The sequence below is a fragment of the Sceloporus occidentalis genome, unplaced genomic scaffold (assembly GCF_023333645.1).
Source record: "Sceloporus occidentalis isolate IW3139 unplaced genomic scaffold, rSceOcc1.0.p SCAF_1, whole genome shotgun sequence".
NCBI classification, from domain to species: Eukaryota; Metazoa; Chordata; class Lepidosauria; order Squamata; family Phrynosomatidae; genus Sceloporus; species Sceloporus occidentalis.
In genome coordinates this window covers 274,337,033-274,364,627 of record NW_028316981.1, presented here as the reverse complement: position 1 = coordinate 274,364,627, position 27,595 = coordinate 274,337,033, and the positions used below count along the sequence as shown (strand labels likewise).

General features: G+C 39.3%; 1 protein-coding gene across 3 annotated transcripts in view; it reads left to right on the top strand.

The window, feature by feature from the left end:
* The window catches only part of RASGRF2 (Ras protein specific guanine nucleotide releasing factor 2), a 156,149-nt gene that overhangs the window by 79,586 nt on the left and 48,968 nt on the right, over window positions 1–27,595 (top strand). Inside the window, exons 14-17 of one of the 3 annotated variants that reach the window (XM_089493837.1) lie at window positions 924–1,172; window positions 2,916–3,187; window positions 9,089–9,217; window positions 11,528–11,617. In XM_089493837.1, coding sequence (XP_089349963.1) covers window positions 924–1,172; window positions 2,916–3,187; window positions 9,089–9,217; window positions 11,528–11,617 — 740 coding nt within the window. Of the gene's footprint in view, window positions 1–923; window positions 1,173–2,798; window positions 3,188–9,088; window positions 9,218–11,527; window positions 11,618–27,595 lie in introns of all 3 variants that reach the window. The other 2 variants (XM_089493835.1, XM_089493827.1) reach the window with 2 other exon arrangements.

Here is a 27,595-nt window from a genome sequence, read left to right as displayed (position 1 = left end):
TTCCTTTTTCTTTTATAGGATGCTCTGTTTCATAGAGAAAATGACATGCTATTTTTGTGTCTGCATTGATTTTTCTCCAAGTTTTATATACTGGAATGGGTACTGATTTTCTTTTCTAAAACATTATTGCAAACTATGTATTCAATGAACATACTGTTTAATATATACTTTTCTAATATTTTTCAGACATCTCAAAATTGATGTTATTGTGATAGAGCAAGGTGGGGGAAGTGTGCCATCACAAGCCCCTACAATATTGCCCAAGTCCACAGATCTCCCCCAAATTTCAAAAACATTGCATCATGTAAGATGGAAAAATAGGTTAGCGTGGCCCATGAGTGTGCAGGGATGAAAACTGGCCTCCACTTCCAACAGATGCCTACTTGTGGAGATGCACTAGAAACAAAGAAAATAAAAAAGAGAGATGTAGTTTTGAGTGTGCATCTGTACATTATTAAATATCATTCAACATGTTTTGAGAATCAATATCCCTTTGTTGGGGACAAACTGATAAACCTATGTGAGCTGGCATAGGAAACCTTTTAGGAAACCTGCTTCCCTACATAGCTGGAGTACTCAGGCAAAAGTTGGGAATGACTGATTTCCAAATGGCACACATATGGCACTAGTGGAGAAACAGGAAAGTGATGGGTCACATTAATCCTTATTACAAAGACCCTGGTGGTTTCAGGAATGTTACAAAAACATTTTCTGGTTCCCCTAAAGAAACCTATGGGGCTCTTCTCCATTTATCAGAGAGATGATTGCTTTCATTATATAGCCATTGGCTCCCTAAGAATATAATCAAGATTGCTCTTCATATAGTTGCAGTAATATCTGAAAGAATGTTCACAGTTTTTAAGAACAAAATGTCTCTTTTAAAGCAATGCTTAATAAGTCTTTTAAAATAATTTATTATGTAGATCTGATACTCGTCTTCACAAAGATGACACTGACATCTGCTTCAGCAAAACATTAAATTCCTGCAAAGTGCCCCAGATTCGTTATGCAAGCGTAGAACGCCTTTTGGAAAGATTAACAGACTTGCGATTTCTCAGTATTGATTTCCTTAACACTTTCCTACATACTTATCGCATATTTACTACTGCAGCAGTTGTACTGGAGAAACTGTCAGATATTTACAAACGGCCTTTCACTTCAATCCCTGTTAGGTGAGTCCATTTCTATTCTTGCTTTTTAATGAGATCTACTGTCATCATCTGGAACCTGCACTGGACAACAATTTTACTTACAATGGATAGTATTCTTTGCTATGGTATCATCAACTGGTTTACACTAAGAATTATCATAAATCTAAGATAACATCTTAAAACAATTCTTCAAAACAGTGTTTAAAAAGTCAGTACAATCTAACTAAACTAGCTGATCATTTTCATATACTGGTGGCGCAGTGGTTAAATGCCTGTACTGCAGCCATTCACTTGAAACCACAAGGTTGCGAGTTCAAGACCAACAAAAGGGCCCAAGCTCGACTCAGGCTGCATCCTTCTGAGGTCGCTAAAATGAGTACCCAGACTGTTGGGGGCAAATTAGCTTACTTGCTAATTAGCTTACTTGCTGTTCACCGCTATGATCTTTGGAATAGCGGTATATAAATAAAACAAATTATTAATTATTAAATTATTATGTTTATTACAGTGAAACATATGTTTAATCTTAGTATATATTTGTTTTTGTGAGATATGTACCCTGTTTTATGATTATTTAAATTTTGGTGTTATTGAAAAAATGTTGTATTTCATTATGGATATTTTTTGCAAAGTGAGGTGCTTTAACCTTGTTTTTACCATGGAAAGGCAGCATATCTAGAGAATAATGATGATAGGTAATGAAATACCAAGCCATTAGAAGACTGGGTAGGATGAAAATGCCTTAACAGAGTCCCAAAGGATGACAGTGAAGCTGGCCTGGTGTTCTGGGAGAGGGAATAGTACAGTACATGTGTAACCAGAGTAACTGATGTTAATCTTAGTTGGATATGATGCATGCATTTATTCATTTATTTATTTACTGTATATGCCACCCAACTGCCAAAGTTCTTTATGGGCACAAAACTCCAAAACAACCAATAAAATAATAAAGCAAACAATAATAACAGCCAATTTCAGGGTTAGGATTTTTAAAAAGCAGCAATGGAACTAATAATAAAAGCAACAAATTAAAGTTGAAATGCCTGCTAGAGGAGCAAAGTCTTAGCCTGGCTTCTCAATTTCTGACTTATAGCAGCCTCAAGGTGAACCTATCATGGGGTTCTCTTGGCAAGATTTGTTAAGAGGTTTGCAATTGCCTTCCCCTGAGGCTGAGAGCATGTGATTTGTCCAAGATCACCCAGTGGGTTTCATGGGCAAGTGCGGAATCAAATCCTATAAAATATCTGTTATTTTGCAAGTACTCACAGCAGGTACATATTGTGAAAATATGTTTCTAGGACTAGTTAGGTGGGAAAAGAAAGGTTATTGTACAAGTCACTGTGTTATTTGTATGGGTCCTCAATTATTCAACCCTCTTTTGCCACTAACCTAATGCTATTGCAGAAATGTTCCTGGTAGCATTTGGGCATAAACATTCAGAAATGTTTTGCTAAAGCAGTACAGATCAGACGTTTCATGCCAAATCATAACATAAATGATAGTTTTTTTTACCTTGTCCCTTTCATTTTCTAATCTGTAATGAATCATATATTCATTTTATAAAGTCTCTTATGTGTAGCTCTTACCGTTAGCTCTTTCATGAACTTTTCAACATTATTTATATACTTTTTGTTTTTGTTTTTCTAGATCTTTGGAATTATTTTTTGCTACTAATCAAAACAATAGAGGAGATCATTTGGTTGATGCGAAATCACCACACCTTTGTCGCAAATTCTCTTCTCCTCCACCTCTCTCACTCTCTAGGACTTCCTCACCTGTCAGAACCAGAAAGTTGTCATTAAGTTCTCCACTAAATTCAAGAATAGGGGCTTTAGATCTATCTACTTCCTCTCTTGCTAGCAGTCCTACCTCAACATACAGCCCTGCTACATCACCACCACCCACACTGTCTAAAGTACCCCTGGACTTGAGCAAAGGCCCTTCATCTCCAGAACAAAATCCTGGTTTTGCAGATGACAACTCAGAGAATCCACGCATTGAGCTTTGCAACAAACTCAGAAGAAGCCTTCGAAGAGGTATTTTTGATATATGCATCTTTTGTGCTGCGTAGCATACTGGCAATTCATGACCATGCTGAGATATTGCTGTCAGAAAGGGGTATGGGTTGACCCAAAGGAGGTAGGCATGCTTGTGTTTTATGTGAGCAATACCCATTGGACCAGTTTACCGCCTATAATCATCTAATGCTTGCAAGTATAAAGAGGAAATAGATAGTGGGGTGAATGATTAACTGTTAACTGTTATGGATGCGTTTGTGTTTTCTTTCTTTCTTTCTTGCACAAATTCGAACTATTTGCCTAAGTGATGTGACTACATACACTTTAGTGGCATACACTTAATTAGGAGCAGACATGTAGTGTAGTCCTTAAGATATAAGGTTTAGGTCCTCCTGCAAATCTCTGTATGAGATATACTTTATCTCCACAATTTAAGCAATAAAGCTGAGAAATTATTTTGATAGCTGTGTCTTTTTCTTAGCTGTATGTTTTCCATTGTTAAATACAGTATACACCTTCCTATCTGGAAATTACAACTAATTAAAACTGGTGTTAGTCTCATTATCTATATAGTTTTATTCTGGTAGTCACTCTTTTAATTTCTGTGAGAAACCTGACAAATTCAATGAAAAGGATCACAGCCATGACTGAAGAAGAAACGATTATCCCTTTGAGAAAGAGCATCTTAAAAAATCCCTGATGAGACATTTAATAGTCTTACCAAAGGATTTGTTGCAATATATTGTTTAACAAGAGATCTTTTGAAAGTGAAATTAATGATAATGGCAAAGGTAATTAGCCAGTCATTAAGAAAACAACAAGCTCAAGAAATAGTGTCAATAAAAATATTGCTAGTGAGTAAGAGAAAAGGTTGAAATCTATGTAATAACTGGTAATATATTGCTACTAAGTAAGATAAGGTTTTAACTGACATGAAAATACCAATGAAATTGTTTTCAGAAAAAAAGATATAGCGTATAGCAATTATGCATAGCTGCTATAGTTAGACTTTTAATGCCCGGTTGTGTTATCTTATGGTAGTGAAATCAAGAATGTAGTCATTACCATTGATTCACTGGTGTTAGAAGAAATTTACATCACTTATTTAAGTGCAATGTGGTGTTCAGACACCGCACACCACTGAAACACGGAAAAACCACTGTCACAGCAGCAAAGGTGCCTTTTACCCGGTGCAAAAAGGAGGGTCTTTCTGCTGCTTCTTTTTGTGCTTGGAAAGTGCTGGATCGGGGCTGCAGTGTGCGGTCCCAATCCAGCACTCAGAGGAGCAGCACTAGGCCATCCCATTACCATCATCTGTTTTCGGGCAAAGATAACATTTTAATAGGACAGTTTTAGAGACAATTATTTATTTATTTGTTTGTTTAGCGCTGTAGATTTGCACAGCGCTGTACATAAAACAATAAATATGTAAGAGTAAGCCTGCCTATGGCATACAATCTAAGAAATAATAGGATAATACATATAAAATACATAGCAATACAGGAAATGGTTCAATAAAACAGGCAACAACAAGAAAAAATCAAATAGCAAATGATAATCACGCAATGCCTGGGAACGCTTCTCTGAACAGGATGGTCTTCAACTCCGTTTTGAAGCTGGTTAAGGAACTGATGGCCCTTGCTTGTGGGGGAAGAAGGTGAGGGGCAGCAAGTGAACAGGGGCAAATCTGAGATGGGGCAGAGGAAATCCTGGGCTGGGACAGCAGACCTTGACTACCAGAAGGGAGGGCCCTAGTGGGAAGGTGAGGAGAAAGAAGGTCTGATAAATAAGGAGGGGCCAGCCCATGGAGGATGTCGACAGCAGGAGCTTATACTGAATACAGAAAGGGAGGGGGAGCCAGTGAAGGGATGCCAACAAAGGAGAGATATGGTCAGAGCGGTGGGCGGATGTGATAATGCAGGGGTAGGCAATCTTTTTGAGCCGGGGGCCGGGTTGCTGTCCCTCAGACAACTGGGGGGCCAAAGCCAAAAAATAAATAATTAAATAATTAAAAAAAATTAATTATATAAATAAACCAGGACAAATGTAGGACAAAATTTTCAAATGGAAGACACTTTTTTTAAAAAAATGGAGGACACGCGAAAAAATTTGCTGATTTTTAAAAAAATGTTGATATAAATGCATGTTTCTGAGGCTTCTATAGACAATTGCCCCCCAAAGGCCCCGGCAGCAATCAGCGGCAGGACCGGGCTGGGGCCGGTCCCAAGGCCTCGCCGGGCCGCATCCGGCCCGCGGGCCGCAGGTTGCCTACCCCTGTGATAATGCGTGCAGCTGAATGCTGGACAGAAATTAAAGGACGGAGGTGAGAAAGAGGAAGCCCAGCCAGGAGGATGTTACAGAAATCAAGTCGTGATACCACTAGGGCATGGACCAGGATCTTGGCAGTAGAGGTGGAGAGATATGGTCGGATTTTGGCAATATTGTATAAAAAGAATCTACAAGCCTTGGGTGTGGTCTGGATCTGAGGGATACACGACAGAGAAGAGTCAAAGATAAAACCAAGACTATGGGCTTGCTGGACTGGTTGAATAGAAATGTTGTCCACATAGACAGAAAAGGAGTGTTGAAGTGTGGACTTAGGAGGAAAGACAAGAAGCTCTGTCTTGGACGTGTTGAGCTTCAAACGCCGATGGCACATCCACTGTGAGACAGCTGTGAGACAAGACGAGACTTGCTGTTCAAGCCTTGGAGAAAGGTCAGGGATGGAAAGATACAACTGGGTGTCATCGGCATACAGATGGTAGGAAAAACCAAAAGAGCTAACGAGTTTACTTAAGGACAGTGTGTAGAGAGAAAACAGAAGAGGACCCAGAACAGAGCCCTGGGGAACTCCAACAGATAAGGGAACAGGAGATGAAGTCTGACCACCTGTGACCACTGCAAAAGATCTGCCAGACAGATAAGATCTAAACCAGTTCGAGAACAGAGTCTGAGAACCCAAGGTCAGAAAGTATATCAACTAGAAGACAGCGATCAACGGTGTCAAAGGCTGCAGACAAATCAAGAAGGATGAGAACAGAGTAAAGGCCATTAGCCTTGGCCCGTAAAAGGTCATTTGAGATCTTAGTGAGAGCTGTCTCTGTAGAATGCCTTGGGCGGAAACCAGACTGAAAGGGACTGAGAATGGAGTTGGCTTCAAGAAACTCAAGACAGCAAGAATTAACAACCCGTTCCAAAACCTTAGAAAGAAAGGGAAGAAGAGAAATCAGACGATAGCTAGACAAAGAGGAGGGGTAAAGAGAATGTTTTTTCAGAATTGGGGAAATGAGAGCATGTTTGAAGTCTGAAGGGAAGGAGCCTGTAGAGAGAGAGAGATTGAAGATATGGAGGAGCGAGGGCAGAAAAGAGGGAGCTATAGAAATTAGAAGATGAGTAGGAATTGCATCAAGAGAGCAAGTTGCAGGTTTGGAAGAGTTCATCCAAAGAAGCAGGAGGAAACACAGAAAGTTTTTTAGGCGAGGGCGATAGAAGATTATGAGCAGAAGAAGAATTGGTGGGACTATCTCAGAGCGAATGGTGGTAATCTTTGAGATGAAGTAATTAGCGAAGTCATTAGGAGAGAATGATGAAGAGAAAGGAGGAGAGGGAGGTTTAAGCAAAGTGTTGAAGGTGGAGAACAAATGGTGCGGGTGCCTCTCATTGGCAGAGATCAATGATTTGTAATAATTTTGTTTTGCCATAGACAGGGCGTGTGAGAAGAAAGAAAGAACAAGATCAGATTTAACAGATGCTGCTATTTTTATTTTAAGCAGTATGCAGACAACAGGGGCTGGTGGCTTCCATGTCATTTGGGAAATGAATCCACTGTGCTGAACAGTGGATAGCTGCTTTGAAGTTCAGAGTAAGGCACAGAGCAGATTTCACCAGTCTATTGGCATGGATGCTACCAGTTCCCACTTTTGTTGCTGTCAGAGACATAGTGATTGTGTCAAATCCTTTCACAAGCAGATCCCATTCTCTTTTTACCTTTATTGCAAAAGCAGCACTTTTAACCAATAAAGTCTCGTGTGCTTTTTTTTAGTAGACAGATTTGTAATTCTAATTGCTTACTTGTTGTTTTTCTATCTTCAGCTTTGATCGTGTGACTTATATTTTGTTTAAACAGATGAAAGATATGTGAAGTTGAAGGCTTCCATGGCTGGCATCCATAGTTTTTTGTGGGTTTTTTGGGCTATGTGGCCATGTTCTAGAAGAGTTTCTTCCTGATGTTTTGCCAGCATCTGTGGCTGGCATCTTCAGAGAATGCTTGCCTGGAAAGAGTGAGTATATATATACTGTGTGAGCCTGGGAATGCAGGAGTGACCAGGCTCTACAGGCTAATGGTTATTCCAGCTCAGACATCAGAAGGGCTACCAGGCCCAGGAAAACCCAGAGAAGTGAAGACCAGCAGCCACCAAAAGGGAAAGTATTTTTACCATAAATCAAAGGAGTCACAGACAGAATAGGCAAAGTGGTGAGGAAGCACAACCTTCAAATGGTTTACAAACCGACGAAGAAAACCCAGCAAATGATTCGCTCAGCCAAGGACCAGAGATACCCTCTCACAGCCACAGGAGTTTACCACATACCATGCAGCTGCGGACAAGTCTACATAGGGACCACCAAACGCAGTGTGCAAACAAGAACCAAGGAACACAAGAGACACTGCAGACTGGGCCAGCCAAAAAAAATCAGCAGTAGCAGAACATGCCACAAACCATCCTGGGCATAAAATACTGTTTGAAAACACTGAAATTCTGGACCATGCCAACCACTACCATGTCAGGATGCACAGGGAAGCCATTGAAATCCACAAACATCTGGATAATTTCAACCGGAAAGAAGAAACCCTTAAAGTGAACAAAATTTGGCTACCAGTCCTCAGGAATAGCAAAATAAGGACTCAGCAAATGCAAATGGGAAACCATTCAGAGTCAGGGGCTTTCCCAGCAGATAATGATCACCAATTAGCGGACACTAATCTTCTTTTGCATTAGCCTCCCAGCCTCAGGCCAGCCATCAGCACAGAACATACACATGCAAATCACTCCTGCATTCCCAGGCTCACACAGTATATATACACCCAACTTTTTCCAGATTAGCATTCTCTGAAACATCAGGAAGAAACTCTTCTAGAACATGGCCACATTGCCCGAAAAACCCACAAAAAAGATGAAAGATAATGTGATTGCTACCTTCACAATTGATAGTCCACCCCATGTTATTTTAAAATTATGTTTCCAATTTTCAAATATAATTTAAAAACTGTCGTGATTATGTTCTGGAGTACTGTTAAGTAATCCACTATTTTTTCAACCATAATAAATTTATATAAGCAGCTGTAGCAGGATAATCTTAATTATATATCAAATTTCCATGAACAGTCATTTCAAACCTTTATTGACAAAATCAAGTGTCAGTATGGTAAACATGAGGATATTTGATGTGCATACATTGTCCCATAAAAATGGGTTTGTTATGTTTATTTATGAAGACTGTGGAACCATCTTATTTTATGCATAGTACATTGATCAACACTAAAGATAACAGGAAAGATTTAATTTGTATTGAAAGACCTGTTGTATCTGGCCAATAGTATAAAAAATTTCCTTGATCCATGATGTGGAAACTGATGTTAGAACTGGGACTTGTTGAAGCTATGTGATAAAGTTTGCTCTTCATTTGTTTTAGGGGACTACCAATGCTTTCTTAGGAAACTGAATACATTACTGTATTTTGTTGTAAAGAGATAGTTTTAGTCTTTTAAAGATGCATCTGTTTGGTACAGAATCTGCACACTGAAAGAGAAACTTTCAAAGTCAGAGTTTAGGAGTTAAAGATACATGAAGCATCTTGCAGTTGCATCATGAATTTTCAGACCATTTGATACCTTGATATTAAAATGCATACTCTTTAAAGCAGCGGTCTTGGAGTCTGTATCAGTGGACCGTACAATCCCAGAAAGTGCCTCAACTGTGGATACTCCTGAGCTCTCCCCCTGCAGATCTCCTTCAACTCCAAGACATCTGCGTTATCGGCAATCAGGGGGTAAGATTTTTTTTTAAAGGTTTAAAGCATTCTATGAGTGTAAGCGGCTTCAGTACGACTTAGGGTTCTGATTTGATCCTGGATTGCAGTCCTTGTCTTGAATTAGAAACAGATTTAGGGTGTTTAAAAAATATCTTGTAATATTAACCCTTTAAGTAATTTCTTTATTTTATATTTCTGTTCATCACAGAGAATATAAAAAAAAGGAAAATGTGACTAACACCATTCCAGATTATAAGCATATGAGCAATAATAGAAAAGCATATTTGCATTAAGATGTGATGAAATGTTCTGCAATATTTTGAACAAGATGTACATTTGTTCGAGAAAAATATTGACTTGAGTCTTGCTACTGACAGATTTGCATGCACCAAGTTGAAGGCACATATTGGGTACTGTGTAAGCAATATGAGCTGTAATATCTATTATTGTTAGTGAGGGAGGGGGGGGAGAATCCATTTGCTCCCTCATGCGTGGAACAGAAAATCTACAGATGGTATCCCAATTACCCATTACAGGATGTGAACAAACTGTTTAACTAGGAACTGAAATTCTTTTGGTAGAACTCCAACATATCCTCTGCTCCATCACAAGATGCTTTAAAAATGCAAGATACTAGCAACTTGATCCTGAATACTTTGGCTGTGATGAAAGAGCTTACACCTTCCTGCATCTTTTAGTAACATCCAAACCAGAATGTTCATATCTCTCCTGCAATCAGATTTTTGAGAAACTGTAGAACCATAGCAGGAGCTATATAACAGAAGTGTGACTCTTTAAGATTTCTAGTTCCTCCTCCACCCCTAATTCTCAGTCATCAATTTTCATTTAAAAATAATCATCACTTGGGAAAATAACACTTTGTATTGGGTTTATCTGTGCAATCCTATTCATATTCAAAGTTTCTTGAATATGTATATAGGCATAGCTCACTAATACAATGAGTTAAATTCATGATCGCCGACGTAAAGCTATGCATATAAAAGATTAAAAACATATTTACAGACTGAGCACGGGAAACAAAATGGTGCTAACTGACTTGCTCAGTTCAGCTTGGAGTCAGCTGATATACATATCACTGCCAAAATCTCCTTAAGAGCAAGACAGTTACTGAAAATGAGAATAAACATGACTGTACTGTAGTTTAAAAGCTCTGTATTACTGAAGCATTCTAAAATGAAGCACCTAAAAGCAAGTTGTGCCTGTATATGAGATAAAATACAGGGTATACTTGATATGGGGGATATGTTTGGAACTAGCTGATGCAGGTGCTTTATTTACCTACTATTGCCCAGCGCACAAATGATTGAAAACACATAGATGTCAAAAGGGTGTTCTTTTTTTATCAAGGAAGAAGGGTTTGGAAAGACTCTCTAAAGAATGAGCAACATTTAATTAATGAAAAGAGGGTTCCAGAGCTAAAATATATATTTCTTATTAAGTTGATTATATATATATATATATATATATATATATATATATATATTGAAAATCAGTTTGTTACAATTACAATTATTTTCTTTACAATATGTTCCCATCAAGAAAGTATGTATATAATTGTTGTTAACTACTCTCGAGCTGACTCCTGCAAATGAGATATTTCCATGATCCCCTATCCTCCACTGCTCTGCTTAGGTCCAGCAAATTCATGTCCGTACCCTCCCTGATTGAGTCTATCCATCTGGTGTGTGGTCTTCCTCTCTTTCTACTATCCTCTGCCTTTCCTAGCATGATTGTCTTTTCTAATGACTCATGCCCCGTCATTGTGTGGCCAAAGTACGACACCCTCAATTTGATCATCTTGGTTTCCAAGCAGATATCAGACTTTATCTGTTCCAGGACCCATTTGTTTGTCTTTTTGGCTGTTCACAGTATACTCAGCACTCTCCTCTAGCACCACATCTCAAATAAATTGATGTTCTTCCTATCAGCTTTCTTTACTGTCCAGCTCTCGCATTCTTACATACAATGGGAAATGGCGTGGATAATTCTAACTTTTGTCCTCACATGTATCTTTACTCTTTAGGATCTTTTCTAGTTCTTTCATAGCTGGCTTTACCATTCCTAGTCTTCTTATTTCTTGACTGAATGCACTATTCTGATTAATATTTGCTCCTAGGTACGGGAACTCTTTATTTCGATTTCTTAACTGTCTAGGTTGAATTTCTGTATTTCTGCTGTGGTTATTATACACACATCCCCATATATACATACATAGACACACACATGTGTGCATGCCTGAAACAATATATTTTCAATGTGTATGCAAACACAGTTGCTGATGATTTATTTATTTATTTTTCTTTGTAGTACAGGCGACTGACAACAGCCATTATTCCGTTTCTCCTGCCTCTGCCTTTGCTATTGCTACAGCTGCAGCTGGACATGGAAGTCCACCAGGTGAGTCTTTTAGTGTTGGGAGGACAACATTTCTGAGTAATACATATATGTGCATGCAGGTGGTGTTTGCCTTCAAGTTGTTTCCAGCTTATAGTGACCCTAAGGCAAATCTATCATGGGGTTTTCTTGACAAGTTTCTTCAGAGGGGGGTTGCCATTGCCATTCTTTGCAGCCGAGAGAGTGTTATTTGCCCAGGGACACCCAGTGGGTTTCCATGTTGGACCACAAAGTGATTTTTTTTTAAAAAAAGTCACTTTGCGCTGTGACCTACAGGTGGGGTCCATTTGTGAAATTTGGCCCAGCAGTTGCCCACCTGTGATCTCAGTAATTACCTAAGGCTTCCTGCTTCCTAGTGATAGTGCTAGAATAGGTGACACATTTATGATTATTATCCTCAGTTTGCTTCTCAAAGAATTTACAGTTAGTCTACCCATGTCTGTACTCAGAAATAAGCCTGACTGAGTTCACTGGAGCTTGCTCCTAAGCTAAGCAGGCATTAAGGTCTGTAACTTTAAAGTGGCAGGTTTACTAATAGTACACAGTTTTTATTATATGCCTACAATGGCCTTCTCTGCAGATCTGTAAGCGCATGGATGTTTGTAAGCCACCTTGAATCCTGTACAGGAAGAAAGGAGGGCTGTTACTTTGGAGACATTACATTTCCAGACAAAGAAACAGCCTGGAAAGAAAAACAAAAACATCGTTGTTAAAAGTGTAAATGCAGAGCTGTGCATTAAACATTGCATTTGGATTCCAAGTAAATCAATAAATAAGGCTTTGCCCTTTCTTGAGAGAGCATCTATGGAGCAGAATTAGCTCTGCTTGGATAGTCGCATTAATAAAAGGTGGAAAGCGATTTTTTTCATTTCCATTCTCCCCTCCAGTCCCTTGGGGCCTCACCCCAAAGTCTGTTCCAGAGGATTGGAGGATTGGATTTGTGAAAGAGTTGTTAAGACCCATACCAATAAGGAAACTGACATTTTTGTCAATTAATTATGCTGCGTTAGAAACATCAATTGATCAGATTGTAAGAATTAACAGTGTGCATGCTGCTTCACAAGATTAATCATTTTCACTCATGTATATAGAGACCTATGTAAGTGAGGCTAAATTATGTTTGCATAGTGCAATTTCACACATTTGATCTCAGCTTCACTTACTCATTAATCCTGGAGGTAACGGCCTGTAAATAAGTGCCATGGAACTTAAATAGGTTTACTTCTCAGCAGACATGTATGGAATTGAGGTTTTGGTCTCTTTAAATGAGACAAGTAATTGCTTGTTGTTCTTGTTAACTGCCATGGCAAACCTGTGAATGAGACATCTCCATGATCCTCTATTCTCTGTATTCAGGCAGGCCTGTGAGCCTCTTGTCTAAGTGTAGCCATCTGGCATGAAGTCTTCCTCTCTTTCTACTGCCTTCTACCATTCCTAGTATTATTAAGTTTTCTAATGTGCTGTGCTTTTTTATGAAGTGGTCAAAGTATGACAGCCTCAATTTAGTCATCTTGGTTTCCAGGGAGAGTTCAGGCTTGATTTGTTCTAGGACCCATTTGTTTGTCTTTTTTGGCTGTCCATAGCAATTGCTAATTAGTACTAATTAAAAATATTAGTCAGTTTGCTGCTATTGCAGTATTTTTGTTTGCTTGCTTTTTGTGGATTTGGCAGAAGCTTTGTAATTGGAGTAACATGGCAGGACAGAATTTGAACAAAATTACATGCATCAAAGTATGTTTTGAATAGAGTCAAATGGCTACAGTGCAAATGTACTAACCAGGCACTCTAATTTGGAGTATTGTGGGCAAGTATACTGAGAAAGTTATAAGGTTGAATTATAGAACTAAAACAAATGTGTTGCAATATGTTTGCTGAATTCCTTGTCTAAAGAGGCATTTGTTTTTTGTATTTTGCTTGATGACTGATAATTTCAATGATTACCTTTGACAAAGGTAATGAGGCACACCTGTTTTACACTAACTATGGGATTTATAAATCAATAAATGAATAAATCTGGGAGGTGAGGAACGCTATCCATAGGTTCCATGCAGCTCCTAAAGCTATTTTTGGTCTTCTAAGAATTCATTAAAAAACAAAGAAACCTTAAAATACCCCCATGCCTTGCAAATTGCCATGTTTTTGGCTTTCTCTCACCCCCAGCCTGTTCTAGAAACAAAACACGCCTTTTAAATACAGATAGTAAATCCAGTGTTGACTTACTTCCTGGATCAAAGAAAGGTCTCTCCTGAATTTAAAACAGACCCCCCCCCCCCCAACATGGTAAAATTGGCCCCTTACAACTTAGAGGGCACTGTGGGGTATTTTGGTTTTGATGTTCATGGCTAGGGGGTGCCACGCAGCCTTTCTTCAAAACTTGGCAATTGCTACTCCTGAAAGTGAACTCTTGGAGCAGCCTGATGTGCAAGCCACAATACATTAAAAATAGTAAAACAACAAAGGCAATGATGGCATCTTTAAATCTAATAAGCTTTAATGAGTAAAAGACTATGTGATCATATGCATAAAACTGCATCTTTATAAGCATAGGATCTGAGGGGGGAAATGAAGATATAAATATAAATGAATGGGTTTGAGAGGCAAGTGATGTATATCTGACTCCACACATGAATTGTATCTTATAGTTTCCCAGGCTGCATCACCAATGTCCACAAGTTCACCTGTACATAATGCTTTCTCTTTGTGATAGAACCTTCATTGCACAGGGTTCCAAGTTACATGGAAGCCTATACATGAAAGCCTCTATATGTTGGTTTATTCATGCAGAACACATAAATGTTGAAGAAGCCATGCATCATTGAGGGGTATGCTCTACAGAATAGCTTCTTTTAAAAAACATAGAGCCTCCTCCATTAGTTATGTGACAGGTATTACAATAGGCTTTTATTTTGTTTTTTGTAGATGTATGGTACATATCTGCAGACTTAGAGTAACACTTTCTTCCTCCGATGAACTGAATTAATGTCCATGAAATCTTTTACCAGAATAAATATGGTTTGGCTCTTCTTTTTTGTGGTGCAGGAATTTATCCCTGTTCTTTTTGCCTCTAGTGCCTTTTTTGTTGTTGTTAAAGAAGTAATGCCCAGGAATTACATCTACTTCACTAATTGAAATTTTCCTGTACCATTTGTTTCCAAGGATGAAATGTATCTTGATTTCCACAATTAAGACTGCATTCCCCTTTGATTTTGATTTTAGTTCTATTGTCTTTTGAAAATTATTGTTATTAGTTTTTAGTATGTGCAGTCTTAATGTACAATCAAAATAATATACAATCAATGATATAGAAACAGAAGGAAGAAAAAGAGAAGAAGAAAAGAAAAAATAGAGATACAGTTAATGTATAGTGAGGCTCTGACCCCCCCCCCCCCCAAAATCCAGGCTGTAATGAATAAAAAAATAAACAAGAGAAACAAATTATTATTCAACTACTACAGATACAGATAAATAATCCTACTAAAATTACAATTAACCATAGTTGCAGATTATTATATCATTAGACTTCTTATTGCTTAAAAAAATCCACAATGGTTTCAAATCTTTCAAAAAAATATATCTTTAATTGGCTTATTCTTTAGAACCTCTCTTAATTTGGCCATTTGGGGTAACACAGCAACCTTAACAATGCATTAGCCATATTCAGAAAAATCAAGAACATGTCTATTCTAGAAAAGGATTCATGATACTCGGGGGGGGGGGGGGGATATAGTCTCTGCCGAAAATATCTCCGTCTATTAGTCCAAAGTACTCCATATACTGTATATACTCATGTATAAGTCTAGAAATTTAAGTCAAAAATCGACCCCAAAAAACAAGGTCCAATGTACATAGTGCACTTTACCTCTTATAAAAAAGGAACCATCCAATTGGTGAACCTTTAGTGTGAGCACAAACAGTTGTTGGCATCATTTTCCTTTCTTTCATCCTTTAAAGCCTTTGTTATATTCCCCTAGGTTTTACCCTCAACTTATACACAAGTCATATCAAAATCCATAATTTTGGCCCCCAAACCAGTCCCCGCCTTATATATGAAGTTGACTCATAGTCGAATATATAGGGTATTTTTAAAAATTTCTAGGTAGTCTCTCTTGATCTTCCTTAATACCTTTACTGGAACATTTATCTTTATAAAGATCAACAACCCCATTCCAATTGTCCATGCAAATCAGATTTTTAGGTCTGGTTCAGATACCTTTCTTATCAAATTTTAATGGAACATTGATTTCTCATTATTGGGGCCATAAATAACCATTAAGTGCATTGGCATTCCAGTTGATTTCCACAATTACACACAATTACACACATCTTCAAAAATCAATTTAGGTTGTAATGTTTGATTTATATAAAAGACAACTCCACTTCTTTTATTCTTGTTTGCAGACACAAACTCTAGGCCCATATTTCTAAGCAACATACATTTTGAACTCAGTTGATTTAGATTCCAGGAATTTTAAAATAACAATTTTAGTTGTTTTATTAAAAATCTTATTTTATTGTTCTCAGCTGTTTAAATATCTCCTTCAAGGGTCTCTTCCTTCAACATTTTGAACAAATCTCTCACTCTTTTCAAAGAATTTGTTGTATATTTTTACCTGCATGAGTGGTGGATAATAGACCCTCTGTGACTATCCAGCAAAAGATTATATCTTTCCTTTCCCCTGAGCACCTCCACCAAGAATTTATACTATCTGTGTTTTTTCAGCATTCTTTTGAGAATTTCTTTAAACATAATTATTTCATTTTAAGCCTTTTCTTAAAGTGTGATCTCACTATTTTATCTCTGATGTTTTTATATGTGAAGAATTATCACATCTTTTGGAAGTTTTTTCCTTGTGCATAAATAGAGTTTTGCCTATATATTGCTTCTATCATTATATCAAATTCTTCATCAGAGCTTTTTATAAGATACACCAAAGCTTTTAAGACTGTCTGTTTCAAATCATTCAGGACTTCTGGCATGGCTGTTGATTTAATTTGTGTTTCCTTGTATATTTAGCATCATTATTCTATCCTGTGCATTTTCCAAACCCTGCCATAAAATGTCCATTAATATAATCATAGAGTGATGGAGTTGGAAGAGACCACAAGGGCCATTCAGTCCAACCACCTGCTATGCAGGAACTCACAATCAAAGCATCCCTGACAGATGGCCATTCAACCTCTGTTTAAAGATCTCCAAAGAGACTCCACCACTTTCTGAGGGAGTGTGTTCCACTGACAAACAGCTCTTACTGCCAGGGAGTTCTAACTAATATTGAGGTGGAATCTATTTTCCTGTAACTTGCATTCATTGTTCTAGGTCCTATTCTCTGGAGCAGCAGAAAACAAGCTTGCTCCATCCTCAATATGACACCCCTTCAAACACTTATACAGTGTGCCCTCCCCTTACGCAGGGATCCATTCCGGATCCCTCCGCATAAGGGAAATTCTGCGTGTGCTGGAGCCCCATTGGAAGTAATGGGGCTTGTGTCCATGGCGCACGGCAGTGCACCACCATGCACCATGGCCATGTACCCCATTATTTCTTACGGGCACATGAGGGGCTATTCTGGCGCGGCTTTCAGCGTATGCTGAAAGCCATATGGTACGCCCACATAAAACACTGGTATGCTGTATAGGGCTATCATATCACCACTTAATTGTTTCTTCTCCAGGCTAAACATACCCAGTTCCCTTAATCTCTCAGCATAAGGCATGGTTTCCAGACCCTTCACCATTTTGGTCGCCCTTCTCTGGACATGTTCCAGCTTCTCAACATCCTTTTTGAACTGTGGTACCCTCGGTGTGTGGTGGAGTCTCCTTCTTTGGAGGTCTTTACAATGGCCATCTGTCAGGGGTGCTTTGATTATGAGCTCCTGAATGGCACAGGGTGCATGGATGGCCTTTGAGGTCTCTTCCAACTCTGTTATTCTATGATTTCCCCATCCCTGTTCAGCATGGGCCTTCCAAGGTCCTTCAATAATTTTGTAAATCTTTGTTTGGAGAGGCTAGTTATGTCTAGCTAACCTTAATGAATCCTTGTGAATCCTCAGTTCTACAATGGGGAATTTGTAGTTTCCAGAGTGTGGATCTTTACCAGAGTCCTGAGCTGGGGGTTTATTTGGGAGACTGTGTTTCTGCCCTTGTGGAATCCTTCCATATCTTTATAGGCTTAAAGATAATGAAGCAAAGCTATGAGCAGCACTCAAATTATGCTACTAGTGGTCAGCTGTCTTGGCCAGAGTCTTTCTCCCCTAATACCTTTCCATCTGAAATCTACATGTTTACTCCAAATACTGTATTTTATTGACTGTCTGAGGTGTCAGTAATAAATAGATAGTTAATTTATTTCAAACTCTCCTGGAATATTATACCAATGAACATTATGTTTTTTCCCTTGTAAGATGCACAAACTGTGGTAAATTTGAATAGCTTTCTATTTTTGTTCAAGAAGCAAGAGCTGTTTTGAATCTAGATAACTGTTGCTTAGCAATTATGTCAACTCTGTGAGCAAATGTTCTCCTTCAGACTGAGGCAAATCAGACTGTGCAGCTTTTATTAAGCAATAACCTTGCACTTAAAATTGTAATAATCACAGAAAGAGAAATATGCTCTCTTGATAATGCATACCTCTGGAGAGGTTAGAGGTGATAGTAACTGATGTTTCCTATGTCAGTGGGGCAATGAATCAGATTTTAAAGGTGCTGTCCAAGGTGCTGAGAACTACTCACCAAATCCAGCTCTTTCCAGTCAAAACGAATCTGGTTTTTAGCTGACATAAAAGTCACCAGCCATCACTAGGGAAGGATTGTAGCTCAGTTGAAGATCACAGGGCTTACATTCAGAAATCCCAGGATCGAATGCCATCATATCTAGTTGACACCCAGACACCAGGTAATGGGAGCAAGCTGTGCCAGAGACCTTCAAATAGCATTTTCAATAACAGTAGGTAACTCTAGGTTAGATGATCCAGTGATCTGACTTAGTGCAAGGCATCCTTTATATTGAGTTTGGTAACTGCTAAGGTTTGTGAGGCCAAATTGCTTTGCAGGGACATTTAGGCGGGCCGCCTTCACCCACTGTGCTTCCACCTGTATTTAAAAACTTTTGGGGAATTTTTTTGTTTGCCTCCTTGGGGTGCTTTACATGCAGGACAGTCCTTTTTCTAATCAAGAAGCAAACTGGACATTAACTAGAAATTCTGACAGGATTTTCAGGAATAAGTGTAAACAGTGGGGGGGGGGCTTCTGGGGTATCCTGGGTGCCTCACAAACAGTCTGGGGCTGTGATGCAACCCATGGGCCACACTTCCTTCACCCCAATATATACAGATGAATAGATTTAAATAGGCACTTAAATCCTAATTTATACTAAAGATGGGCAGATGATGCAAAGAAGGCATCAGATTAACTTGGAAATGATTGAGGATCTTCAGCAAAACTGGAACATTTTACAGTATTTTCTCCTAACCAACACCAAGATTTTAAAAAAATTGCCCATACATTCTTCCTTTATGTATATGTTTGTACCTTCTTCCTCTGCGTATATAAAAAAAGTACAGTGCTCCCTTCCCTTATGTGGAGGATCAGTTCCGGACCCCCCCCCCCCCAGAGTAAGGGGAAAATAGTGTATTCTCACGCCCCATTGAAAACAGTGGGGTGCATGTACGTGGTGTGGTGCGGGTGCCATGGGTGCATGTGCCATTCATTAGATTGTCCCACAGCTTCAGCATATGCTGAAAGCTGCAGAAGTGAAGCCCTTGTATGGCGTGGGCTCACTGTAATGCCAAAACAGTTCAGAGTCAAATGAAGTTGTATCTGGTTATACTATGTCCACAGCCCAGTTGCGTGGATAATCATATGAACACCTTTTTCATGCATGAAGGCTCTTCCTTGGGAAGCTTCCAGATAGACTTTTTAAGCATTGAGCATGGTTCATTACAGTAATTTTCATGCCATTTCTAGATGGTATCAACACTATTAATCAGCCAACACTTTCCCCTTCCCTTTGTCTATTTTTTTCTCTTTTAGTAAGGACAATAAGACTCTGATTAGAAGGGTGACTCTTAAAAGATGAACATGTTCCATAATGATTTTTCCTTGTAGGAGCTTTGATGCCAGCAGTGACACTTATTGCTCTGCTGATCCCTCCCTCCTTTCACTCTCCTGAACACGCTGGTTGTTGTAAGTGGGTTGTTGTAAGTGGGATTTCCTCTGCCCCATCCCGGATTCGCCCCTTTTCACTTGCTGCCCCTCACTCCTGGAACCTTCTTCCCCCACAAGCAAGAACCATCACTTCTTTAACTAGCTTCAAAACGGAGTTGAAAACCATCCTGTTCAGAGAAGCCTTCCCAGGCATTGCATAATTGTTGCTTACTATCTGATGTTCTTTTGTTGCCTGTTTATCGAACCATTTCCTGTATTGCTATGTATTGTATATGTATTATCCTACTTGAGAGTATGTATTTCCCCTGGATGAAGATTAACCTTCCATTTTGAAGCCAAGCCCTCCCTCCAGTCCATCTGCCTTGGTCCAGGCCTCGGAGGTAGAGAGGAACTGCTGGACCTCTTACCATTTCCCGCCACCACTCCCTTCTCCTTCTGTGTCATGTCTTTTTAGATTGTAAGCCTGAGGGCAGGGAACCATCTAACTAAAAAGATTGCATGTACAGCGCTGTGTAAATTTACAGCGCTTCATAAATAAAGGTTAATAATAATAATAATAATAATAATAATAATAATAATAAGTTTCAGGTGGCCAAGATAGCATTTATCTGAAAGCATGAGTGGAGGGAAAAGGCTAGTCCTTCCTCCATTATTCTCTTTATATGGAAAGAAAGAGGAAAGTGCCTTCTACATGTGGAGTGTCTCCACACCATCAAAATACCATGACTTTTCAAATGTTGTGGCTCTCAATAGTGCAAGCTTTGCTTTCCAGACTGTTGTTCTCCGCATGAAAGGAGCAACAGAGGAGGAGAGTAGAGCTACTTCGCCCCTTCAGTTTGCATCTCCAGGTTATGAATGTGGGCAATCTATCTTTAAAAAAACAACTGGAATTCTGGAAGCTAGACATAATTGATTATAGATCGATGGAGGTTTGAGTCTTGTTCCTCATATATTGTGGTTAGACAATTTACTGTTTCCTGCCTGAAAATGAAATGGCAGCTTCAGAGGTATAATGTCAATTTATAATGGAAGCTTTTGTAACAGGGAGAATTCCAGGAATTATTTTCTGATGCCATGTCACAAGCTATTGGGGAAATAAGAGAAGCTTATTCCTGCATTTATCAGAACATAGATTAGGTTGTCAGAGCACAGCTGTGAACACAGTTAAGACCACATTGAATGCTTCACCCTACTGACTTTATTCCAGAGATAAGATAGTTCACATGCTCTTGCTGGGAAACAAATTAGTTTCTGTTTCTTTCACCCCATTCAGGAGAGTGTAACTGTGAATCAGGCACTTTACCCATTTCTCTCCTTTTGATAGCAATTTCTAGAAGAGTTAGGTAAACTTACTAAAAAGCTACAAGTTGACAGACCACCTTGGGTTCTTGTTGCATAGCAAGAAATGTGCAAGCATCTTTAGCCATGTATCCATCTATCAGTGAGTGGGACACCCAGTAACTAGGAAGGCTGCTGCAAAGGTCCCTTGCTTGTTCTTTTTGTTTATATTTTGTATCCATAAGCCTTAATTGTACTGAATAAATGCTGTTGTCATATTTCACACAGAGTGGCCTAATTTCTTCCTAAGCACACTTCATTCTATTTTGTAGGTGACTTGAGGGGATCAAGCCTCTAGTTAAGACCCAAGCCACCTGATTTTCTGTGCTGTGTTGAGCCACACTTCAGGATATAAACACTGAGAGATGGAATAGTCAGAAGAGATGGAAAAATGCAAAATGTATCAGCAATATGACTCTTAGGGGTGAAACAGACTGCACCAAGGAGCGGCTTTTGGCTGGCTCTTTGCTCGCTGGGTTGGGGCCTAGGCAACTGCACACAATGCCCCCAACATGGCCTTTTCCTGGTGCAAAAAGGAGCGGCAGAAAGCCGCTCCTTTTTGTGCTGGGGAAAGGGTGCCTTGGCCGTGGCAGTGGCATTTTTTCAGCTCAACATGTGTAAATGGTGCGCCGCTGGAACACTGTGGATCCGCTGCATATGCAGTTGGCCATGCAGCTTCTTGGTGGACTGGGGCATGCTGCTATCTGAATGCCACACACCCCAGTCCACTGGGATGCCAGCTCTTTTTGACTGTCTATTTCCTCCCAAGGTGTGAAAGGAAGAGCAGATAACGTAAATTGAAATTCTGGAAAAGAATAGAAATTTTGAAATTCTGGAATAGAGAGATAGATAGATAGTTTGTAACACCTTGCCTGATGAAGAAGCCAGTGAAGCTTCGAAAGCTTCCAACATGTATATTGTGCATTTTGGTTGGCCAATAAAGGCATCACTGTTCGGTGGACTTTTTATTGGATTTGCTAAATGGCCAACCCTGGATTATAGGATCATAGAATCATAGACTTGAAAGAGACCACAAGGGCCATCCAGCCCAACCCCCTGCCATGCAGGAACTCTCAATCAAAGCATCCCCAACAGATGGCCATCCAGCCTCTGCTTAAAGACCTCCAAGGAAGGAGACTCCACTACACTGCAAGGGAGTGCTTTCCACTGTCGAACAGCCCTTACTGTTTTCTGGATTTTAAAATACTGCATTATAGCCACAACAGGGGAATCCTAAGGAGTTAGCCAGTGGACTGGGAACTTCCTATTTGAAGTTTTGACCTCCAACAAAAGTAAAACATTTTTTTTTCTGCTTAAAGTTGGATTGAATTGGCATATTTTACCTCAACACCACCTAAAGTTTTCCTGTTGCAAAAGTATGGAGGCTGATTGAGAAATCCAGTGTCCTCTGCCTAACTAAGGGGCCTGTCGCCTCACAAGAATGGAGACATGTTGGATTGCAAAGGAAGTGTTTTTGTTGTGATGCAAATGAATGGTAAATTTACTGGACTTTGAAAATCTTCCAGTTGCCACATGGCCAGAAGGAGGAGGTGCCAGCCTGCAAGATACATCCCTCCATACCATCTTAACTAAGAAAAGAAATAGCAAAATGCAGGCCCATGACCAACGCCTTCAATTTTTCCCCCTCCTGCTGGGTTTGTAACACCTTGGCTGATGAAGAAGCCAGTGAAGTTTCGAAAGCTTGCAACATGTATATTGTGCATTTTGGTTGGCCAATAAAGGTATCACTGTTTGATTGACAGATAGATAGATTTAAAGAGGTGCACACAGCTGTATGAAACACCAATGTGTATGCTCACTTCACAGCAAATGAATTCTGGGTCAAGGCCAGGGGAAATATGGGAGGGAAAAAACATTGAAGTTGGTGAGACAAGTATATAGACGTCTGAGAACATAAAATGTGGATAGAACAGATTCCTTTGAAATAGCAGAAACAGTTCCTACAATAACAAGAACTAATTGTGTAAGTGCTACATTGAGAGCAACAAAAAACGGGAAAGCAATTAGATGCAAAAGAAGGCTCATGGAGGTAGTCTTAGTCTGATTAATTATATACATTTTAATTTTTTAAATTAGCAACAATAAACATGTTATTTCTATAAAAAAATTCCCCATATTATAAACAATATTAAGAAAAATAAAACCAATTTGTGATAACATTGTTTTAAAACAAAGATGGAACAAGTTGTCAAGTGGGTCATATGATTCATATGGAAACTGGGAGGGAGGAGGAATCATGGCAAATGAAACGCAGAGTTTACATTCTCAGGCCCTGAGTGAACAAAAACTACCACTTTCCAATATTTTTATAAGAAATTTCAAAAAATTGTACATATATTTCTTCATAAATGCAGTAACACTTTTTTAAAAAATCAGATTCAAGAGAAATCCAAACTGGCAGATTTGTCATCTAGACAAAAGGCTTTGGATATTAGAAGTCTGCCTCTGAATCCCTGGTTATACAAATTTGTGATGCAGTGACCACCTCTTTTTTTCCTGATGCTTCTCACTTGTAACTACCACATGGTAGGCTTTTTCCACATGATTATATCTATACAGAGAAAAACTGTCATTTGATATCAGATATTGAGAATTTAATTCACACACACACACACCATAACATGTTAATAACCACGTTTCTTTATAAATTTGTGGGAAAATACGAGATATTAAAACAATTGAAATTTGGAAGACGTAGAGGATGGTGCAACACTATTTTACATTAAAAAAATCAAGAAAACTAATGGAGGAAGTAATGGTCAAGTCAGATAGCTGGGGAAGACTGTGTTTCTTCTCTTGTTTTATCTGTTCTGTTACTACTATTATGTAGACTGATACTCCCAGGGGTAGTTTCCCTTCCATCCTTCATCAGTCTTCTATCAGCCAGATTTGTGAGATGGAAATTTTTCCATCTCACAAAAAATTTATAGTATCAGAAAAGTTTCCAGAACAAGGTGGAGTGGTTATACTCATGCTGCCATATAGATAAAACAAGAGAAGAATAGTGGCTGTCATCAGTTACTTTTCAGCACAGAGATGACAATCACCAATCCACTTCTCTGCTTCAAGTTTCAGATATGTTTGTAAGGATAAACATGAAACTAGAGACACTCTGAGGAATTTGCTGTACAAAAGAAGTGGGTGGAGAAAAAGTTAATCATCCCTTTTCCTCCTACAATTCTTCTGGGTTGAAAATTACCCTTTCCTGAAACTAATTTCCCACGCCAAAAAGCAAGTGTCATAGTCGAAATGGATGTATTTTAGCTTAGTTCCATTGTAGGCTGCAAACCATGTAATGGTTTGTGATACTATATTGTATTTAAGACATAAAAAATGAAAAATGGGCAGAAATGTTTTCTCCATATGCAGGCTGTGTTTGTAGAATAAGCTTTCATAGTGTTTTCATTGTTTAAAACATTATTAGTTTATTATTATTTTGTAAGATGTTTATTAAGTACTTTTTGTGGTTTTAAAACTTTTTCAATATTTTAACTCACAGACTATTTTAATAATTACTAAATGAACCAGGAGAAATTCATTCTAGATGTCTTTATTTGTGAGTAAATATGATTTTGGTATTTGGATTTTTTTCAGGGCACTTCACACTTTTTAATCACAGCACTTAAAGACTACAGCCCACTTTTACTTACTAATGACATTTGTTTTGGACTGCAGTGTTATAATGCCATTCACACTTACATGGCAGTAAGCCCCACTGAACCCTAAAATTCATGACCAACTCTTTTTTGTTCCATAGTATCTCTTGATCTGCCTGATTCCATAACACTACAGTCCACCTGCTCTATCTTTCTAAATAATCTATTTTTATCATTCAGAAACATCTGTTTACCATTCCTGAGAAGGCAACTGCATCTTTTAAACCAGGGGTAGGCAACCTGTGGCCCACGGGCCGGATGCAGCCCGGCAAGGCCTTGGGACCAGCCCCAGCCCGGTCCTGCCGCCGATTGCCGCCAGAGCCTTTGGCCTCTCACATGAGGGCATGGGGCCTTTGGCCTATCAGGAGGAGGCGGGCAAGGGGGGGCAAGCGGCAGGCAAGAGGGGCAATTGTCTATAGAAACCTCCAAAACATGCATTTATATTAACATTTATTTAAAAATCAGCAATTTTTTTTAGCGTGTCCTCCATTTTTAAAAAAAGTGTCCTCCTTTTGAAATTTTTGTTCTCCATTTGTCCCGGTTTGTTTATTTATTTAATTTTCTTTTTAAATTATTTAATTATTTATTTTTTGGCTTCGCCCCCCCCCCCCCCAGTTGTATGAGGGACAGCAACCCGGCCCCCGGCTCAAAAAGGTTGCCTACCCCTGTTTTAAACATTATGCTATTTTTTTATCAGCAGCCGGACATAATATTTCCTTGCTAATAACACTGCAGATTACATTAGATAAGTTCTTTCTGATATGATTTTTCCATGTCTCTTCTGTATTCTTATTTTTTTTAATGGACACAGCACACTGCTGCTGCACAACTTCTGTTTAGCTCAGTGAGTTGTTTCACAGTACATTTTAACTTTTTTTGCTGTGAGTATAAATAAAGGCTAGCATTCTGTTCAGCAGTTACAAGATCATAAACTGGATTTACAATCTGGTAATTTTTGGGATTCATGATTACATTTGTTAATGACTGAATGTGATCTCAACGAACACATTTCTGAGTGACTATTGATTAGGGTGCTCTATGTGCTCTCCCAGTTGTGGGGCACATTAAGAGAAGCAGCTGCAGCATGACCCTGAGGGGTCTTTCCAGCTTCCTTTTGGTTGGAGAGCATTATCAGGTGGTGGAGCTCCATCACTGTAGCTGCTTCTGACAATGGAGGATCTCTACCACAATGTTTGGAAACTACTGCACTTATTTTCATCAGTCAATGGATACTTTCCTGTTTTAGAAAGCCAGAGAAAATAGTGATAATTAAAAAAATAAGACCTATTACAATTAGCAATTTTGTAAAATAATTTACTATTTTTGTAATATTCTTTCCCACTAAAACCAGAAAACTCTGTTGTTGTTTTGACCATTATTTATTTTTCTTCATTGTGCATTTTAGACTTTCAGAAACATCTCTAGACAAGAGAAAAAATATTTTTTTTAAAATGAGAAAAATATTGATTGAGTAGCTCAGTGAAATTTCAGTTCTCTTTTAGTAACAAAAATGAGGCAATCAGGCCAGCATCTTAGTCCCCTTCCCCTTCTGTCATCAGCCAGATGCTGGTGCAAAGTAAATAAGCAACAGAGGGAATTCATTCCAAAATAGCTGGGGAAAAGATCTCTTTTGTTGTTCCGTAAACCACTGGCTGCTTCTGCAGTTTCCCTGACCATGTGCCAGTTTCAAAGGCTGATGTGTGAACCAGGCAATTGCCAATTCTTGAGAAGGTTTGGTGGCAGAAATAATCCAATTTGACAGTGCTGTAACAGTCATTGCTCAATGCTATAGAATCCTGGGAAGTGTAGTTAGTTGTGGCACCAGAGTCCTCTGACAGAGAAGATTAGACATCTCACAAAACTACAGTTCCTTTAATTCCATGGCAATTAAAGTGTTGTCAAACTGGATTCTTTCTGCAGTGCAGATTCAGCCTTAGAGGGGTTGCCTGCATGGGCTAAAAGGCCCATGTTCCTCCAGCTTCATGTCGTATAGTTCAGTCAATGTAGGTGAAAACCCTGGGGGTAGCATTGGTGGCTGTCAGACTGCTTGTGGATCCAGTGGATCCGGCCCAGTCTCAGGGTAAATAGCCATTTTGTTGTTTGTTGTTGCATGTCTTCAAGTAACCTATCATGGGGTTTTCTTGGCAGTTTCTTCAAGGGGGTTTGCCATTGACATTCTCTGAGGCTGGAAGAGTGTGATTAGCCCAAGGTTATCCAGTGGGTTTACATGCCTGATCCAGGATTCAAAACCTAGCCTCCAAAGCTATTAGCCATCTGGTATCCAGGGAAACATCAGTAATACAGCAGTACATAAAGATATGATTTAAATTATATCAGGTTAACAAAAAAGATGAATTTAGAGAAGATTCTAGGAGGAGGCCGGTGGCAGCGGCCTCTATAAAATCTCGGCTCGCCGGCCCCGATGGAGGACGCCTCCACACCCCCCACGCCATCGGGGAGAGAGGCCAGAGGACTCGCCTGCGCCTGTTTGGGGCGTTCCCTCCACCAGGAGGAGGCCGGTGGCAGCGGCCTCTATAAAATCTCGGCTCGCTGGCCCCGACGGAGGACGCCTCCACACCCCCACGCCATCGGGGAGAGAGGCCAGAGGACTTGCCTGCGCCTATTTGGGGCGTCCCCACTGCCACTGCTGCTAGCGTGGCCGGAAGAACTGTGGCTTGTGCCCTGATACCATCTGGGCAATCTGGAGTCTTTTGTTTTTGTGGTAATCTCTGGGGGTTGGAGGGCTAATTGCTGTTTGGATATTGTTATTGCTGTTATTGTTATGTAATATTGGCTGTTTTGTG